The 19,067-nt window shown below is 31.4% G+C and overlaps 3 protein-coding genes across 6 annotated transcripts in view; 2 read left to right on the top strand and 1 right to left on the bottom strand.

The window, feature by feature from the left end:
- Positions 1 to 6,535, top strand: part of LOC128387354 (protein O-mannosyl-transferase TMTC1-like) — a 59,327-nt gene extending 52,792 nt beyond the window's left edge. The window contains exons 6-12 of the mRNA XM_053346536.1: positions 907 to 1,126; positions 1,951 to 2,054; positions 2,173 to 2,724; positions 4,633 to 4,821; positions 4,888 to 5,001; positions 5,109 to 5,252; positions 6,277 to 6,535. Coding sequence (XP_053202511.1) covers positions 907 to 1,126; positions 1,951 to 2,054; positions 2,173 to 2,724; positions 4,633 to 4,821; positions 4,888 to 5,001; positions 5,109 to 5,252; positions 6,277 to 6,463 — 1,510 coding nt within the window. The 3' untranslated portion in view covers positions 6,464 to 6,535. The remainder of the gene's footprint in view (positions 1 to 906; positions 1,127 to 1,950; positions 2,055 to 2,172; positions 2,725 to 4,632; positions 4,822 to 4,887; positions 5,002 to 5,108; positions 5,253 to 6,276) is intronic.
- A 164-nt stretch (positions 6,536 to 6,699) lies between these two features.
- LOC128387355 (nose resistant to fluoxetine protein 6-like) lies at positions 6,700 to 10,294 on the bottom strand. The gene is made up of 8 exons (XM_053346537.1): positions 10,116 to 10,294; positions 9,472 to 10,009; positions 9,100 to 9,380; positions 8,914 to 9,028; positions 8,019 to 8,841; positions 7,510 to 7,940; positions 7,282 to 7,424; positions 6,700 to 7,211 (listed from the first exon to the last, which is right to left on the bottom strand). The coding sequence occupies exons 2-8, from the start codon at positions 9,956 to 9,958 to the stop codon at positions 7,017 to 7,019; spliced, it is 2,475 nt and encodes an 824-aa protein (XP_053202512.1). The 5' UTR covers positions 9,959 to 10,009; positions 10,116 to 10,294; the 3' UTR covers positions 6,700 to 7,016.
- A 691-nt stretch (positions 10,295 to 10,985) lies between these two features.
- On the top strand, positions 10,986 to 17,533 carry LOC128387356 (gamma-aminobutyric acid receptor subunit alpha-4-like). 4 transcript variants are annotated; one of them, XM_053346540.1, is made up of 6 exons: positions 10,986 to 11,681; positions 12,008 to 12,388; positions 12,547 to 12,629; positions 12,729 to 12,863; positions 13,266 to 14,641; positions 16,434 to 17,533. In XM_053346540.1, the coding sequence occupies exons 1-6, from the start codon at positions 11,497 to 11,499 to the stop codon at positions 16,458 to 16,460; spliced, it is 2,187 nt and encodes a 728-aa protein (XP_053202515.1). In that variant the 5' UTR covers positions 10,986 to 11,496; the 3' UTR covers positions 16,461 to 17,533. The 4 variants fall into 4 exon arrangements, with proteins under 4 accessions (XP_053202515.1, XP_053202516.1, XP_053202514.1 ...); XM_053346541.1 differs by lacking the exon at positions 16,434 to 17,533 and adding an exon at positions 15,203 to 15,290; XM_053346539.1 differs by lacking the exon at positions 16,434 to 17,533 and adding an exon at positions 14,730 to 14,980.
- Positions 17,534 to 19,067: the final 1,534 nt, after the last annotated feature.

Below are 19,067 nucleotides of genomic sequence, written 5' to 3' on the forward strand. Positions count from 1 at the left end.
AGTGATCATCATTATCTTTCATCGTAATGATTATCATCCTCATCATCAGAAGTGTTATCATCATTATCCTTTTATAAAAGTAAGTATTATCACCTGATGATCAGAATGTACCAAAGTCAACAGCATTTTAATGAAACCAAAAGGCAATTAAGTTAATTGTGATTAATTTTCATCTACAAAGCTACAATTAACTCTTGGTTGACTATCTACATTGATTAAATGATTTTTCAACCAACACATTATCAATCAACAATCTGAAAGTTTAATCAAGCAAAGTGTTGATTAGATAATCAACTTGTAATCAGATTCACAATTTTAATCATCTTAAGACAATCAATGTTTTTCTAATGAAAAATCAATGAAAAAGAGTTCTGATTAAGGACAAGAATTATAATCTATTCCCATGATAATATCGCACTTTTACTTTATGATGTACGAAGATTCAAATAAAACATAAGAATAAAAGTTGACTGAAGTTTGAAAGTAGAAAATATTCCTTCTGGAGAGCATCTTGTTAGCATTTCGAACAAAAAAAAGTTCAAAGGCTGGTCTTGAATTCTGAAGGAGATAAATATGTATGATAAACAGCTTGACACTTCGAACATCATGACTTTGTCTCATATTATTCGGATTCCATGTAAATGTTTCCCATGTTTCTCTGAATTAACATGATTTTGCTTTTCCAAAAACAATGGAAACACCAAAGATCTTTGTCATTACCATGATCAACTGAATAACTACAACAAAGTCCAGAATTTTCAATAACCTCAACTTATTTTTGCATATGAATAATTTTCTCACCTTTGACCCTTTTCTTTTTCTTGTTGATGACTAAACATTAAAGCTCATGTAGCTCAGAAGCTGAACTTTTTTTCACACTTTTTTTTGTTCCTTTGAAAAAAACAGAATCAACTTGTCCTATTGTAATCAACCTGATGGAAATTTATCTTCATCAATTTATTACACTGAAAGTAAATCAAATTATTCATCTTCCTCATCATCATCGCGATCATCATCTCCAACACCATCAACATCATCCTCATCATCATCAACCTCCTCCACATCATCATCATCATCATCTTTCAATCCCTGGTTATATGGACCAATATTAATACCTACGATCATGGTAAATATTTTGAAAACTTTTTTTCCCTGAAAATTGATACCTTTTCATACTCAATCTAATGGTAACTCATCATCATCATTTATCCTCAGCCTCCTCCTCCTCCTAACATGATGAAGATAATGATTTCAGCATTGAAACATTTTCCTTGTCACAATTTCCATCCACTCTCTCAATCTTTTCCCACCCTCCACAAAAATTATCAACACATGTAAATAGATTTCATGTTATTACATTTAATATCCACTCGAAATTTATGATATTGCAACTTTTTTTGCTCCTTCTAGAATACAGATTAATATATATACTTTTCGTATTATTATTACATGTATTAGCTTTTTTTCATACTCAGTCATTTCTTTTGTCATGATGATGGAGTTTTTTTTTGCATTCCCTGTCACCATGTTAACCCTGTATGTTTGTTAGCTTATTGTCACCCAAATATCAATCTCATCTGAACAATATTATCATCAGCATGACAATATATTGATTGAGCTTTTGGTGTCATTATTGAATCATCAATCAAACTCATAACCTTCTCCTACGAGTCTTCTGGTCAAGAATAATTTTCACAAATTCGAGAGAATGAACTTTTTTTTCCCTTCCTTTCAAATAAATAGAGAGAAAATGAAAGAAAATATTGTTTAATTTTCTTCTAATCTGGAACTTAGCTAACTCATGAACACCATGATTCCAAAGATAAACATGGAAACTTTGATAATAAGAAAAAGATTATCAACAAAGTTTAATCATTTTCGAATTTTATTTTATTTTCATTCTTTTTTAATCTTTTTCTCTTCTTTTTCATTCTCTTCGAATTTCTTTAGACTTTAGCCTTACTTTGGTTTCGAATCTCAATGTTACATGGAACTCTACCAATTTTTTCTCGGCAAGATAATCCCGCTTCTTTTTCAAATTCCATGTTAACAAGGCAAGTTTATCACAGAATTAGGAAACTAATTGAGATCAAATTGGATAAAAAATTAACTTTTTTCTTTTCGAATTTTGTTTTGAAAATTTTTTTCTCTCTTCAATCCAACCACAAATAGATTCTTGACTTATTCTTACCTTTGTGCTTTCAACTTTCGTCTACTTTTGTGTCCATCACGTTTATCTTATGATTGGCAATTGGGAAGTATACCTTTGGTCAACGATCTAATTGACGGGCGAAACTTGGAGACACTGGTCACTTTCATCTCCACCATTGGAATCATTATTATAAGCGGAAAATTTATTCTAACCCAATCTTGTTCTTGGTTTAGACCAAAGGTTAACCCGGAAGTAAAATCAATTCTTATTTTTGATAAAACATTTTCACAAAATACTAGAAAATCATATATGAAAAATTCATCCTCATCAACCACATGTAATTGCATGGTGATGGAGTTTACATCAAGCCCAACACCGAGTCCACCACCAACACCATCACCACCTTCACTGACCAATGTAAATAGCAATCAATTAATACAAACCAATAGATCTGATCATCATGAAGTTATTTTCATGGGCTTATGCTTCATGATATTACCTTATCTTCCCGCCTCGAACCTTTTGGTGACCGTTGGTTTTGTTGTCGCTGAACGTATATTATATTTACCAAGGTAAGAGAAAAAACAAAATAAATCAGTTCGCAACAATTTAAAGTGAAAATTTTAACAACAACCCAAATCATTATCAACCTCACCAGTTTGCTTGTTAAAAAACTTGTAATGTATTAATAGTTTCACAAGTTATCATGAAGATACATCATCATCTTCATGCTGATCATCACTTTAAGAGTGGTCAATAGTTTCATGGTAACATGAATGACTAGAGAGAGAGAGAGAGAGCCGTTCGATACAAAAAAATTGTCTATATTTGTTTCCAATACTTTTCACTTATCATGATGATAACCAATTATTATTTCACTCCCACTTGAAGCATATCGAGCATTATTTAACACGCAACAAGATTTTTTCAAGAATATCGGTAATATTATTGAAAATTACATATTATCGTTTAGAGGGTGGGAGATACAGTTTATCAAGAGGTGGGAGGAGGTTTTCTCATGAAAAATATTCCCCCATCATCATCATGTAATTTGATGATAACCATTTGACTCATGCATGATAAGAGATGTGCAACATGCAATATGATTAACTTACTTCATGAAGGTAGATGAACATCAGTTTAAAATGCAGGATGAGAGAGAAAGAGAGAAAAAGCGTAAAAGAGAGAGAGAGAGAGAGAGAGAGAGAGAGAGAAAGAGAGACTGAGTAAAGTGAGAAAAAAATGGCAAATTCGAAATTCAAAATTTGAGAAAAAATAATGAATTACAGTTTAACATGGAAAATAAAATGTCAGGGTGAATCAAAGTGACCTTTCCCTCTTATGGTCAGTTGATTTTCAACAGACATTAAAAAGTTTTATGTTTAAAGAGTCAATGGTCACTCGAAAAATAGTTAATAGTTTTTAAATAAACTCGATGCTGGACTCGAGTGAGTTAATTAACTTTCACCGGTTAGATGGTGAAAATAACGGAACCAATTCAAGTGGAAGATTAAACAATGTAACATGAATGAATCTCCGTTATCTGAATTTAGATTTTTTCCCTTACATTCTGAACCTTTCTGAATCTGCTCGATTTTTTTGCGAATTTTATCTTGTCAACTATTCTAAAATATTAATAGCTTATGAATCGTTCTCAAATCAATCCCTTGACATTCAAATTAACTGCAATTAAGGTGAAAATCCAACTGGAACCTCGATGTATTTGTGTGTAAATTATTTTCTCCTTGCATGATTAAAGTAATTTACATTTACCATTGAATAATATCATTACCATTATCATCATCATCTCCATCATGACAGTCATCATGAAATTTACTGAATTAACTGATAGTTAACAATATAAACCAGTAATCACCAATTTGATCACTAATTTCAGATTACGATTAGCAATTAACTTATAACCACGAAGATAGTAAAATTATCATTATTGTAATTACTTTAAATTGACTTTAATTATTGTATGTAAATCCAGATTAGTAGGGAGATAAAAAAAAAATAACCAATGTAAAAGTTTTAATTGTAATTGTAATTGTGTTTTTGATTAAATCAAACAATTACTAATTGATGCTCATGATGATCATCATTATTATTGTCAACCAGTTTGATTTGCTTTCAAATGATTGACTTTTGCTGTAACAATGTTTCAATAATTAATTGCTAGTTAATTGTTTGCTAATGATAACAAACGGTTTCTCTAATCAGCTGATAATTTATTCAGTGATTAAACATGATACAAATTGAAGTAATCAATTGATTATTCTCATGATAATATGATTAACTTGGAAACTGTAGTGAGACATCAATCATACAGATTGAGATTTAATCGTGTAACTGATTAACTGAAAATTCATTGAAAATGGTTAACAATTATTCACATTCTTCATTTACTAAGTAAGAAACTAATCAAATTTTTTTCTCTTTCAATTCTTCCAATTCAATCAACCACACCATGGATCTAGTGTCGGATTTAGCTTGCTAATCATAGCGGGATATGATCTGATTAAACAACAGATTCAAACTAGATCAAGATTTAATCAGGTTAATCTATCAAAGTGGCTTACAATTGCTTTCCATAGTGTCCTAATTGCTTTCATGGTGAAAACAATTTCTCAAAATTGTCTATGGCAAAATCGAGCCTCACTTTTCACGTAAGAATACATTTCAGATTTGACCCTTTTGACCTCTAATATTCATGACCCTTGACCATTACACAGAGCTGGACTATTGGCTGCCCCTGAGAATGCAAAAATGCATTACAATTATGCAAACTTACAGAAAGACATAGGAAACAACGAGGCTGCAGTTTATCATTATCGTGAAGCATTAAGGTGAGTTTCATCATGGAAATTGAATAACAACTGAATTCAACAAATGAACATTTCGAAAATTTAATTTCACTCCAATTTCTTATTGTAATTTTATCAATTGGAAATAGACTATGGCCAACCCATGAGAGCTCTTGGAACAATTTAGCTACCCTGTTACCTGATCCGGAAGAAGCTGAATATCACTTAATCCAAGCTCTTAAAATTAATCCATACCATCCAAAAGCTCATTTTAATCTCGCATGTATATACAGGTAAGAATGAAACTTGTGGTCATCAGAATAATAATAATCATCATGATATTAGAAACAATCAATCTCAAGGTTTCATTAGAAATGTTAATAAATAATCATCAGTTAATCAGCTGATGCGAAAGCAGAAAATTCAATAATAAGAATAGACTATTAATGATATACAATATTTATCCAATAAAAGAAGCAAAAAATAATAATATCAACATCAATTACTATCATCATCATATCTCATCAACATTATCATCACATAATATATAAGATACAAATGATAATCATCATTGATACAGTTTATCATCATCATCATCATCATCATCCAAGTGTATTAACAGTAAATCAGATTTATCTTGAGGATAAGTTTGAGTGTAAATCAGATTAAACAATCAACGGGTGTAAATCATAACAATTGCTAAATTAAATGATATTAATAAGAAAGATAAGATAATAGATTTTATATTTTTTCTGCTCACGAGTATTTCTCATCCTCATCATTATCCCTCATCCTATTTTATCAACAATAAAAATAGAAATACATTTATACAGATTAACAGGAAAATAGATCAGAAATAAATAAGACCAATGATGAAAATAATAACTCAATGGATAAGCTAATTAATAATCAATAACAAAAGGCTCAGGAGATAATTACTGATTCAATTACTGTTAATAGACAATTAAGATGATGATGCGTGATAATCAATTGATTTAATTATCATATAATTCAATCTTATAACTGGAAACTGGGTCAAGATTGAGAGAGAGAATATCTTTACATCGAGTTGATAGAGTTCAATTGTAATCAGAAACTGAGAGAATTCAAATTAACATGAAAGTTATCATGAAACTCTGGATCATAAATCATCAACAATCATTAACCGGAAATAATTAATTTCCATATTATGTTAATTTATCAAATTTTTTGATTCGAATTTTTTTCTTTCTCATTTTTTTTTCTTCTCTTGTCTTCCTCGGCGTTACCTTTACATTATCCAACACACACTATTAATATATTAATACCATGTAACAGTAAAAAAGGTTTAACCAGTCAGGCGATTAATTTACTTCAACGAAGCATTGAATTGGATTCCAATTTTCCTGAACCTTATTCATCGTTGGCAACAATTTACGCTGAGAAGGGTTTACATGGGTACGCTCAATCGTTACATGAAAAATCACTCAAACTTTTATCCTTAGCGAATCAATTTGAATATTAATAAATAAAAAAAAATATTAACAGAGAAAAAAGTAAAATAAAATAAAAACTTTACCTCTTTTCATATTGAGAAACAAAATGAACAATATCACCTCACATTCAATTATTTATGAAACAATTGTCACGAAGAGATTTCGATTAACCAGTAATCAGGCTTGTGGAGGTGACGATCATGCAATTATCTTTTGAATTGGATCATAAGCTGCCATCTATTAACATTATTGGAGATCTGGTTCGTTCAGAGTCTGAGTGTTTTAATTGTGATGAAATTTTTTGGTTTCCACTTGGAATGAGAGTAGTTGATTTAAAATGAATATGAAAACAAAACAAATTAACAAAAGATCAACTTTTGACTATAAAAGGTTAAGGAACAATAATAAATTTCTAAAAACAATTAAATGCAAAGTATTTTACAACAATTTGAATTGTACATGACAGGTAAATGGTCAAAGAATTTGTGGTTAAAAAAGTATATAAAAAAATAGAGTGATTTGAATAAAGATAATTGATTTGTGTGTTTGTAGTTATCATTTGGAGAAATTTCCGTTTCCAGACTAGGATTTGAAAGCAATAAGAGTATCGGGATTTGGAGCTTGTTTACTCTCTTTTCGTGTTATTTTCATCCTTGACCATTCGAGATGCTTTTGAATGAACAATTTATACAGATGAGATGCTGGAGCTTCAACAACCAGATGAGCCAAAAGAGCTGCAAATGAGCTTAACGTAAAATTGACAATGAATTCACATAACTGTTAATAAAGAAAGAAAAAGAAAAAATCAATTTATATTCAATCAATTGAATAATAAAATACTAATTACCATAGTATAATGACCAAAAGCAAGTCTTTCACGGAGATATGCATATCTCCACCATAGAATTGGAAAGTGTAACAAATAAATCATGAAACTTAATTTTGCCAGTGGGACAAATCCTTTCCAGGAAAGAAAAGTATTGATCATACCTGTAATTGAAAAAGATTGAAAAATTGGATAAATCATCATGAAACTTTGAAATTTTAATATTCTCATCATTTTATGAGCTCTTACCTCCATTATCAGTGACACAAGCAAATATAATCCAGGCGATACAAATTGACCAACAGGTTCGATGGAAAGTTGCATAGAAACCGGCTGATAGCGGTGTCCACTCATTTCCGATATTCCAAGTGTAAGTATAAAATAAAATGGTAACAAGACCAGAGATTGAGAGTATCCAACAGGTCAAGCAAATGGAAAATGGAATGACCATATTCCTCTTATAATAAATAAGAAATCCAGCAATAAGACCTACACAATATGGACCAAGATGAATGTAGGTTGGAGTATAAATTGAAAGGGCAGCGCCATCGGTAATCACTTCGGACGGTGAATTGTAAATAACAGTTGGAGCAGCTGATTGGAAATAAGTGAATGAAAAAACGGTAATCATGGAGATGAAAATCAATCCATAGGGTAACCATAAGGCTTTGGATCCATACCTATGAATAAAGATTAAGAAAGCAGAAATTGAAATTGATCAAAATATGTTAAATGTTGCTATTGATTGGTCAACTTACTTGTAGAATACAATTAATGATAAAATGCAAACAAGATACAATTGCATATCAGCAGCAATATACCAAGTATGAAGCATACAGATTTTAGCCTCAGGAAACCAATTGTTGATGAAGAAAACTGTACCCCACCAGTAATTGTTACACTTATCAAGTTGATAATCAAAATATTCGGACCATAATGGACCAGAGCCGATGGCAGGTATTAAAAATAGAAGAGCCAAAGTAAACCAAACGGAAGGAGAGAAACGGATAAAACGGTTCAGAATCATTTCGAGAACATTGATACGACCTGATCGGTGTAATGATCCAAGGGTAGTGTAGATTGCGAGTAAAGCACCGATACAGAAAAAGGTATCAACTAGAACCCAACCATTGAGAATAAATTGAAATAGAAAACTTTCAACAGCGAAAATGTAACTACGAGCAAAAGCGAAAGTTTCCTTAATTGGTATCAGGTAAGTGTGAGTATAGACAATCCAAGACATGGAGATAACTCGTATTCCATTGATGGCATCAAGAGAACCCTTTCTGGTTCGAGTGTCAAGTAGCATTGATAAATTTCGAGGGATCGAAAAGGAAATCAGAAATGAATAGAATAATTGATCAGAGCGTACAGCTGAAAATGATCGAATTTTAACTTTTTCTACTGAATCGGATAGTTCAATAGTTCTTGAGCTAATAATATCAAACATGGTTCCAAGTAAAGTAAAGAAAGAAAGACATCCAAAAACCGTTAAAATGATTATCTGAAGTCCATCGAATTGAAAATTTCTCTCAACCTCACAATGAGAAACATTCGCATGCATGTGTACATCTTTCAAAGCTACAAAAAGGGAAGATAAAGACTTAAAATTAGCGAGAATTATTCAATAAAATCGAAATCGAAAACTCTTACAATAATCGATAATCTGTTCAAGATCATCTTTTGAGCACGAAGAGGGCATACAAATACCAACTCGACCAACACGCTCGTAACAAACATGAATAAGGTTTGAAATATCTTCGAGAAACTGTAATGGACAAAAGAGAAAAATAAATATTCAATGTTATAATAATAATACTTTCGATTGTTACAACTTACCGTTCCCTCGATTGGTGTGTTTGTGAAATTGAAAATTCGTGTCTGTAGATTTAAATGTTTGGGCCTGGGAGGTAGAAAGACGTTATATTGAACCATACAATATTGCCCACGAATTTGTTTCATCTCATTTGGTTTATAAGCTGAATTCATTTTATCTACTCCACCAACAGAATTGAAAACTAATGGAATGTGAAGTCCAATACACTGGTCAAAGGATCCAAAGTCAGTTATGGTTCCGTCCATCAGTCCAGCTGAAAATGGCCGACCAGTAGCATCCATCACTATACAAGTACATAGACACAGACATAATGACAGAATTAAATAGATGTAAAAGTGAAAAGAGACCAATAAAATGAACATTAGTGAACATACTCTTGAATACCCATGATTTTTGCTGTTTCATTGCACTTAGAAGTTGATAAAGTGTTGATAGACAAGGAGAGCTCAAGGTAAGATGAGGAAGAATATCAATCGCTTCTCCAAGTATTGACTTTTCAAGAGAATCCACAATTGAACCAAATACTTTATGAAAAGCGAGCCAGGTAATTTTTTCCTTCTCAGAATCGGTAATTGCAAAAGACGATCCAGAATCAATTTTATCACCACCATCATAATCAATACTGTCAATCTTTTTATGTTGACTCTTTAACTTTGAAAATTTAATCTCATTGATAACAGCAGCAATGGTTGACTTGATAAACTCTTTACCAGAATTAAATGTTTCCTCTACTTGAGTAGATTCCTCTGAATTGGAATTAAAATCACCATCATCATTATCCTCAGAAGAAGATGAGAAAGGTAATACAATCAGAAAGCCAGTAAAAAGGAGGGAAAACCAAAACAATGAAGGTTTATACATGAAGATTGAGAGTAAAACAGTTCTCACCAAAAACCAGAGATGTTGTTGATTCTGTTGAAGAAAATTATTTAAACAAAACAATCAGCAAACAATTAACTAGAAACAGTTAACAAAATTACAATGGAAAATGAAAAAGAAAATTAAAATCAACACTTACAAAGGTTAAGTCAAGGAGAGAGAGAGACAAAAGGTAAACTCAAAGGTGAAAATTGGAAAAAGGGTTAAAGGTAAACGTGAGTGAGGAAGAAAAGAAACCAAATGAAACAATCATCACATTCTCCACTAACCTTTATACTTTTCTCTTAATCATCTAAATGGTGATAAAAAATAAGAAATAAAATTGTCATCATCAGCTGACAGAAAAAGTGACAAAAAAAAAGAGAAGAGCAGGAAAACCCAAAGAGAAATTTAAAAACCGGCAAAAGAAAAAAAATTAAAATTTTTTTCGAATTTTGTCTTACCAGTGGCGCCTCATTTTGTTCTTTTTCCAAACTAAACGTTTGATTTTTATTCTGACAAAAAATGTCAAGAATAACAAGTGAAGGAGAGTTTCCAATCGGAAAAAAAGATCTGAATACTGAAAAAAACTGAAAAGAAAAACTTGTTGGAAACATGGTGAAATGCCCTGTAGAAAAGTTTCCCGTTTTTCCATTACAAATATAAAGTAAACTTGGTCTAATATTTTATTCGGAAATTTCCGAGTTGATGATAATATTGAATTTGAATTTTCTATTGTTCATGTTAGTATCTGATTGTTTCATGATGTCTATGGACTTAAATCACATGATAGACAAATATCTGGATTAGTTTGCTTTAGAAGAGGCTGATTATTGATTCGAAGAATCTGTGAATGGATTAGAAAAAAGCGCGGTAAAATGAGTCGAAAAGAAGAAAATATTCGAAAAATGCGCCAAAAAGTTTTCTCTTCTACTCACAAATAGAAGAGAATTTTTTTTGCTTTCGAAAAATAATTTTTCTCTTCTGGAGTTAATTCGGTTTACTCAGTCTCTCTTTTACTTATCTTCTCTCTCTCTCTCTCTCTTTTTCATCTTCTCTTCTCTTCGAGTTTTCGTTTACTTTTGATCATCTCAGTCGATATTTACTGTTAACCAGTGGTGAACCTAAAAAAGAATCATCATCATCTTCATCTTTCTCTCCTTTCTCTCCTTTCTCTCCAGAAGCTTCATCTTTAGCTTCCATCTTCCTAATGTGATTTCATTTCTCTCTCGTTCTCTCTCGTTTTCTCTCTCACTCCTTCTCTCTAATTGCTGTTATATCATAAATTGTACAGAAAAACAGAAACAATTGTTGATTGTGTTCCTTTTTTTTTCTTCTTATTCTTTAATCTTGTGATTTGTTCTCTTTCTCTGTTAATTTTGTTCTTCTGTTGATTTTCATCAGTCTTTTCTTTTTTTTTCTATTCTTCACCCGGATTATTCATCTCTCGTTTGATATTCTATTTGTCTAAATTTTTCTTATCTGTTAGATGTGAAGAGACAAATCAATGTGCCTAAAAGTTACCCACAGACCCATCCGATATGATGATGATGATAACAATTGTGTCAATGTTGATGCCGATCTCGTTGATGATTGTTCACTGTTCATTGTGTTGTCTATCATTATTATCTTTAACTCTGCTCATGATACCCTCAGGCTTTGCTCACGATTGGCAAGCCTACAACAGTGGATATCAAGGTGACCAACCATATAATTACGATGAAGGGTAAGTTATCTAATCTTTTGATACCTTTCTCCCTCTCTATCAGTGATTACCTTCAATAAATGACAATCAATTACCTAACAATCATCACCATTAATCAAAAAAACGATCATTAGTTCAATAACCAATAAGTTACATTTCTTATACACATCAACTACAATTCAATTCTGCTCACTGATTGATTAATATATTCAAATATTTGTCTCCTCATATTCCATTGTAATGTTTTCATTTTCTCAATCTGTTCCTCTTCCAATATGATAACTATGATGATAAATTCTGTAAAATTTTGTTCTAAATTTTGTTTATTTTTCTCCCCTAAATTTTAGACGTGATATCGGCTTAAATATAACCCAAATATTGGATTCATTTTTCTCAAGTGGTTATGATAAAAGAGTACGACCCAATTATGGTGGTCCACCAGTTAAAGTTGGTGTTACCATGCACATATTAACAATTAGCTCAGTATCGGAAGTTCAAATGGATTTTACAACTGATTTTTATTTTCGTCAAATTTGGAAAGATCCTCGACTTTCCTTCAAAGCAAGACCAGGTATCTCACAGATACCGGTTGGTGCTGAAGTAGCCGATAAAATTTGGGTACCGGACACTTTTTTTGCTAATGAAAAACAAGCCTATTTCCACGAGGCCACAACCAAAAATACCTTCTTACGGATAAGTCATGATGGTCAAGTGTTTCGGAGTATCAGGTAAAAGAAAATTATTATTTATATTATTTTTTTTATGCTCCCTCTTAATCCTCTTAATCCCCTGAATGACCACTTTCTTTCTTAATCTGCAAACAAGAATAGAATAACTTATTTTATCCCACTTTTCTCTCTCTCTCTCTTTCCAAATTATCCAATAGGTTAACGGTAACTGCAAGTTGTCCAATGAATTTACAATATTTTCCAATGGACAGACAAAAATGTAACATTGAAATTGAGAGTTGTAAGTGAATTTCAATTATCTTTCCCAATGATTAACTTAATTACCTTTACTGATCACCAATTAACTGTACTTGTTTGCTATTTATCTTCTCATTTGTAGATGGATATTCAATGACGGACATTATTTACAATTGGGTTGATGAAAATGCTGTTAGAATTGATAGTAATCTAATGCTTCCTCAATTTTCAATTGCCAGTAAACGTCAAAGCTGGAAATATGTACATTTAAGTACAGGTAAGTGGACCAATTAAAACAAATTACTGACCATCATTTGCCTATTTTCAATACTCGATAACCTTCAGTGTAAACATTAATCACTTACTCAATCCATTGGATTATATAAAAAAAGTCAACATCTATTAGACCAACAAGTTCAATTTAAAATCCCTTAATCAACGATAATTACAATTACTCTACAAACTATTTGAACAACTTGTTTCTCCCTCAATTCATTAAAAAAACAAACATCACACCTTTCAACTCAATTAATTGAGATTCAAGTTTAATTAATCACTATACTAATTTGATCAATAGAGTTATATAAGATGTGTTGTTTGATTTCAACAAATATCTTCCATTGATTATCTCAATTGAATTTTAATATTTTTCTTTTCTTTTCAATTCTTCTATTCTTAGGAAACTATTCTCGTCTCATGTGTGAGATCCAGTTGATTCGTAGTATGGGCTATTATATGATACAAATCTATGTTCCAGCAAGTTTAATTGTGATCATCAGTTGGGTATCATTTTGGCTTCACCGTAACGCAACTCCAGCTCGTGTCCATTTGGGTGTAATAACCGTTTTAACCATGACCACCTTAATGTCAAGCACAAACTCCCAGTTACCAAAAATATCTTATGTTAAAAGTATCGACGTTTTCCTTGGGACTTGTTTCGTTATGGTTTTTGCCGCTTTACTTGAATATGCGGCTGTTGGTTATATTGGTAAACGTATATCTATGAGAAAGAATCGTTTCCAACAATTAGCCAAAGCGGCTGAAGAGAAAAGACGTAAATTGGTTGAAGCGGCAGCCGCTGCTGCTGCAGCAGCGGCGGGATGTACCACTGCAGCTGAAGCAATTCATCACTCATCGGGTGACCAATCAATCAGTTTGAGTGGCGCTGGTGGTCATCATACAAATAATTTCAATGTTACTAACGCTAATACAACAACCACAACCACAACCAATAATAATAATACGAGTAATAATATTAGTAATAATAATAGTGTGAATATAAATAACAATAACAATAATAACATGTTAACATCAACAAATGCCCCTACAACAGTATCCATTGTACCTTCATCAGTGACCGGAACTGTTGGTGTTGGTGCTTCAACATCAACTGCCTCATCATTTCAACATTTACAACAACAACAACAACAACAACAGCAACTATTACTACATCATCATCATCATCAACAAACAGGACAAAATCCTGTTGATTCAGCCTTGCATGGAAGTAGCCTAATTAGTAACAGTGTTTGTAGTGCAAGTGCCAATGTGGGTGTTAATAGTGTACCGAAACACCAACAACACCAACACCAACAACACCAACAACAACATTCTCATCAACATCATCGTTCACAATTTCAACATCAACAATCAATTGGAACCTTAACAAGTGTCTCTAATTTAGGTGGTGGACTAAGTGTACCTTCAGGTCTAGTTACTTACGATTCGGGTGGTTTAGTTAGTGGAGGTAGTGGGAGCCTCATGATGAATAATCCAGGTGAACTAATCAATTGTGGTGGACATGGAGGGTCAATGGGATCAATGCCATTGGGATGTTCAAGGGATGATCAAGATGAAACATTAATAACCCATGTTGGTCACTATGCTACTCTGAGACGACCCTTATTAGAAAGAGGTGGCTCTGTGGGATCAACGTGTAGAGCATTGGCCAGTGGTCAACAACAAGGAGGAGGAGGTAATGTTGGTGGTGGAATGGGAGCATCACAAGGTGTACCAGCCTCAAGTCAGAAACAATTTTTAACTCATCGACCTCAGGTAAGCTCGAAAAACAATTTAAATATTTTTTTAAACACATTATTCATTCATTTATATTTACACAATCGTTTGTTTGTATTTGCTTAAGAAAAAAACTCCAATATTATCTAATGTTTGCTCCCATTCGGTGAAAAAATGATACATTTCTTTTCATCTTAGTGAAGAAAATTGATCAGGATTTTATCAATTATCAAGCATTTTGCTCTTCAAATTCAATTCTTAGCTTGTTTGCTCAATAATTGTTTGAGTTTTTCTCTATTCTTGTAAAGTTTTCACAATTCACATAAAAATTGATCTAAAAAAAGAAGAAACAAAAAAGAAATAAAGAAAACCAGGAAACAATAGAATATCTATCATGAACTTGAAAGATTATTTTCCAATTTCAAGAAGAATAAGAAAAATAATTCTTGGAAAATAGTAAATATCTTTAAGATTTTTCTTTTCATTTTTTTTCTCCTCTCTTTTTTTCTATGATAACTTTTCATTCAATGTTCATATTTTTCTCTCTCTCTCACCATGAACATCATGTTCCAATTGGTTATTTTCATTTTCTATCGATAGTCAATTGAGTGAATGTATTGTAAGGTTTCACTTAAACAACATCAATTGGAAAATATTATTTCAATTTGTTTACCTGTAAAAGTCAAATGTTAATCATAAACGGACTCGATATTATTTCATATTACATTTATATTGTTTATTTTATCATTTCAAGTTTGTTGTCTTTTTTCGAGAACCAAACAAAAAATTTGAACTGTTCAGTAAGACGATAAAATTGCAATATATTTAGGTAAAGCCCCGAAACCTATTGAAATGCAAACAATTATCTCCGATAATCATTTGCAATTAAAAGATGTAACTTTTACTGATTCTCTCTCTTTTTTTAAATTCTTTTCAATTGATTTACTACCAATTTGATTTGAATCTCCAGGTTAATACTTGTATATAGAAATGAAGTATTGAGTATGAGATAGAGAGAGAGAAAGGCAGAGTGAGAAAGTGAGAGTGGGAATCTCAGGGAGGTAAAACATAAGCTTACTACCTTAAACTTGACAACAATTGATAAATTAAGAGAGAAAGAGAGAGAAAGATACAGATTAAGTTGGTGTATTGATCATGGTGGAAATGTTAATACTCATGATGAAGAATTGGAAAAAATTATTTCATGATTATCGTAAAGTAAAATCGTCTTGTATCAATGAAAATTCTGAAACTGTTCACTATCAAAGTCAGTGTTAATCATCCATCTATTCTGTTTCCGTTTTCGTCTTTTTCCTGTTCATCTTCATCTTAATTTCAACTTTCTCACAATCAGTCTTCAATAAGGTTTCAATTTAAAGTACAAAGAATAACCCATCCAACCAAATCTTTCCGGTTGATAGACAAAAAAATAACCTACAAAACTACACTTTGTTACCTTGACAACCTTTTTTTTCTCAATTTCTATCTCCCTTGCTATCATCCTTTACCCTGCAACAAAACCCACCGTTTCTAACAATCATGTTAATGAACAAGAACATAACCAATGAAACACCATGTAGTGTCTTAAGTACAACAGTTGATCTTTATCAAGGAATCAGGAAGAAATGATTTTCAATCTCTTTGTAAATTCTTGATGAAAACTTTGCTCATTCTCCTGAGTTTATATTAATACATTTTAAACATGAGAAGGAAAAACAATTGGTCATCACAAAAATATCATTACTTTCAGATTTTTTTCTTCTTCTCATCTTCCTCATATAAATTATCTATCATTTATCTGACATTCTCATGAATTTTCAATCTCTGTCAGATTTCATTTGAAACTTATCACAAGTAATCACAAGTATCTTTCATGCCCATGACTGAGTTTGTCATCTAATGAACAGAAAAAGATGACCATCAAAGGGAAGATGGAGAGAAAAAATCTAAAATTCCAATAAATTACTACAAATTTTTCTTCGTCTTCAGAGATGAGAAAAATTTGAGTCAAATGAATCCATCAAATTATTACCATGATATCAACTTTATTTCTTCCAAGGGAGCGAAAATTCTGGTTTATCCTCAACCATCTTACCTTTCAATAAAATGTTACCTTACGAAATGCATTTGAGAAAATAAATTCAACTCGAGTCCACCCTGAAAGTGTTCAGAATATTGCAAAGTAGGAATCGTAACGTAATCACTGTAAATTGTATTACAGATTTACTGAAATATCCAGTCTCATGCTCTTTTTTCACCAGTTTCCTTTCCACTTTTCATCGAATTTAATATAGAAATAGATTGAGGAAGAGATAGAAAGAATAACTCCTCTTCATCAATTTCTATCAAGCTCATCATCTTCTCAACCCAGTTCACATAAACACACACACATACACTCCCAACACTCATCACCAATGGACTACATCAATCAAATAAACCATCGTGCAAGGATGTTGATGTTTTATTGAAATTCCTCAAATAACCTTATCCAACTACCTTTTTTCGCCAGTTTTAACCTCATTCATATCATCAACCTTCATCATCCTTCCAACACACCATCAAAATCATCTTTCTCTCAATCTTATTCTGTTTTTGATCCAATTTTATCTTCAATCTTTTTTCTGATGTCATCTTTTCTTTGCTCCATTTTCTTACCTTCTTCAACCCATTCACAATTGCATATCGATAAAATTTCATGTATGAATTTATATCAAACTCTCTCTCTCTCTCCGTCTCACACTCACATTCATACCTTTGGTGATTTCCCATCTTTATGATTTAATTCAATTTCGCCAATAGTGTTGATAGAATTTTCCTGAACAAATTTTTCAACTTATCAAACAACCTAATCATTTGTTTTATATTATGTTCATCATGATAATAATACATTGAAAATTTATCTTTATTCAAAATTTTCTCCTCTTCTATTGTATTTTTATCGATAATATCACAGAATTTATATCAGTTCCTCCACTTACTATTGTTTTCCTCCTTTCCAATAAATAATATTATCTTGCTTAGTATTAGATTTCACTCTTCATTATATAGTAAAATTTCACCATGGTAACTTTATTTTACTTATTAATGTTCACTCATTTTCTTATTCATTGTTTTATTTACCGTTTATAGTGAAAAGTATTGAAAGAATATTTCTTTTTATATATTACAATAAACTTAATCATTTAATCAAATTAAAATCATTAGATGATTTATCATCTTTTCCATTCGCTACAGTAATTTTAATAATTGATATTTATTGAGCATGGAAATGAATCGATTTTATTGAATTTGTTGGAACTATGAATTTGCTATCATGAAATTCAGTTGAGTAAAATTATATTGTCACAGATTTTGAATGTTTCTCATTGTGAATGAATTTTTTATCTCATATTTCTCTCTCTCTCTCTCTCTATTTATTTATTGTCTGTTTACATATAAATAGTATCAGTTTTGTCAGGATTCGACATCATCAGAATTTCATCATGATTTACATACATTATTATCATGATAATGGTGATCATTTTGATGATATCGTCATTATTTCCTCTCTCCCCATTTCTAAGACGAAACATTTTATCCTTTTCGATCGTCTCCCGCTTCTCTCTTTTTTGAATATAATCTCAATTCTCAGTCCATTAGCTATTGAATTGATTTGTTACCATTCCCATTGACTGACAGCATCATTTATTCCTGTGAATAGTTTTATAATGAAGAAACTATTAGAAGGAGGCGTAAAAAGGAGAGAGAGAGAGAGAGAGATTATAATGATGACGCTTGTATGAGAGGCATAAAAGATGAGATAAAGGATAAGATGAAGAGTAGAGGTAGGAAGTAAATAGAATCTGTGAAAAAAACATATTTGTAACTATTTGTGTCAAATTGCTCAGAATACATTATTATCTTCCATTGATCATTTTTTCTTGTTTCGAATCTCTCACTTTTTTTCTGAAACAGAAAAAAAACTATCCAGAATCACCTCATCTTGTACCTTCATCTGCATCATATTTCTCAATTTATCACGTCTAAATCATCTTTTGTCTTGTGACGATAATAATAATAGTAATGGAAGAACTCATAATAATCCAAATGGTGATTACTATTCATAAGAAGAATCAAAATTCTCATGTTTATCATGGAAGATGCAGTAAAAACATAAGAATAAGTAGATGAATTGGTGAGAATTTTTCATCTCTCCTTCCAATCCATCAGAGTGATGATCATATGAGACATTTTTCTCCATATTTCTCATGATTCTGTATTAATATAAGCTCTTAGTTTTGGAAATCCATCGATTCTCATAATCTTTATCTTTATTGTTCTTATTTAATTGAAGTTCTAATGAAAGATGGAAGATATTTACGAAAAGAAATTCATATTTAATCCTAGAAAATGACAGTATAAAACGTGAACGATGATACAAATGCGAACGATAAATTTTGTAATATTATTATAACAATTTAATCCA

Source organism: Panonychus citri, unplaced genomic scaffold, assembly GCF_014898815.1.
Source record: "Panonychus citri isolate SS breed McGregor unplaced genomic scaffold, ASM1489881v1 Contig00083, whole genome shotgun sequence".
Taxonomy (NCBI): domain Eukaryota; kingdom Metazoa; phylum Arthropoda; class Arachnida; order Trombidiformes; family Tetranychidae; genus Panonychus; species Panonychus citri.

Bases quoted from the DNA above. Each gene is read 5' to 3' on its own strand.
- LOC128387355 (XM_053346537.1), bottom strand. From the start codon at position 9,958: ATGTATAAACCTTCATTGTTTTGGTTTTCCCTCCTTTTTACTGGCTTT. The intron at 9,381-9,471 runs GTATGTTCACTA...GTACTTGTATAG, and splicing joins AAAATCATGGGTATTCAAGA to TGATGGATGCTACTGGTCGG. The intron at 9,029-9,099 runs GTAAGTTGTAAC...TGTCCATTACAG, and splicing joins ACACACCAATCGAGGGAACG to TTTCTCGAAGATATTTCAAA.
- LOC128387356 (XM_053346538.1), top strand. From the start codon at position 11,497: ATGATGATGATGATAACAATTGTGTCAATGTTGATGCCGATCTCGTTG. The intron at 11,682-12,007 runs GTAAGTTATCTA...CCTAAATTTTAG, and splicing joins CCATATAATTACGATGAAGG to ACGTGATATCGGCTTAAATA. The intron at 12,630-12,728 runs GTAAGTGAATTT...TCTCATTTGTAG, and splicing joins TAACATTGAAATTGAGAGTT to ATGGATATTCAATGACGGAC.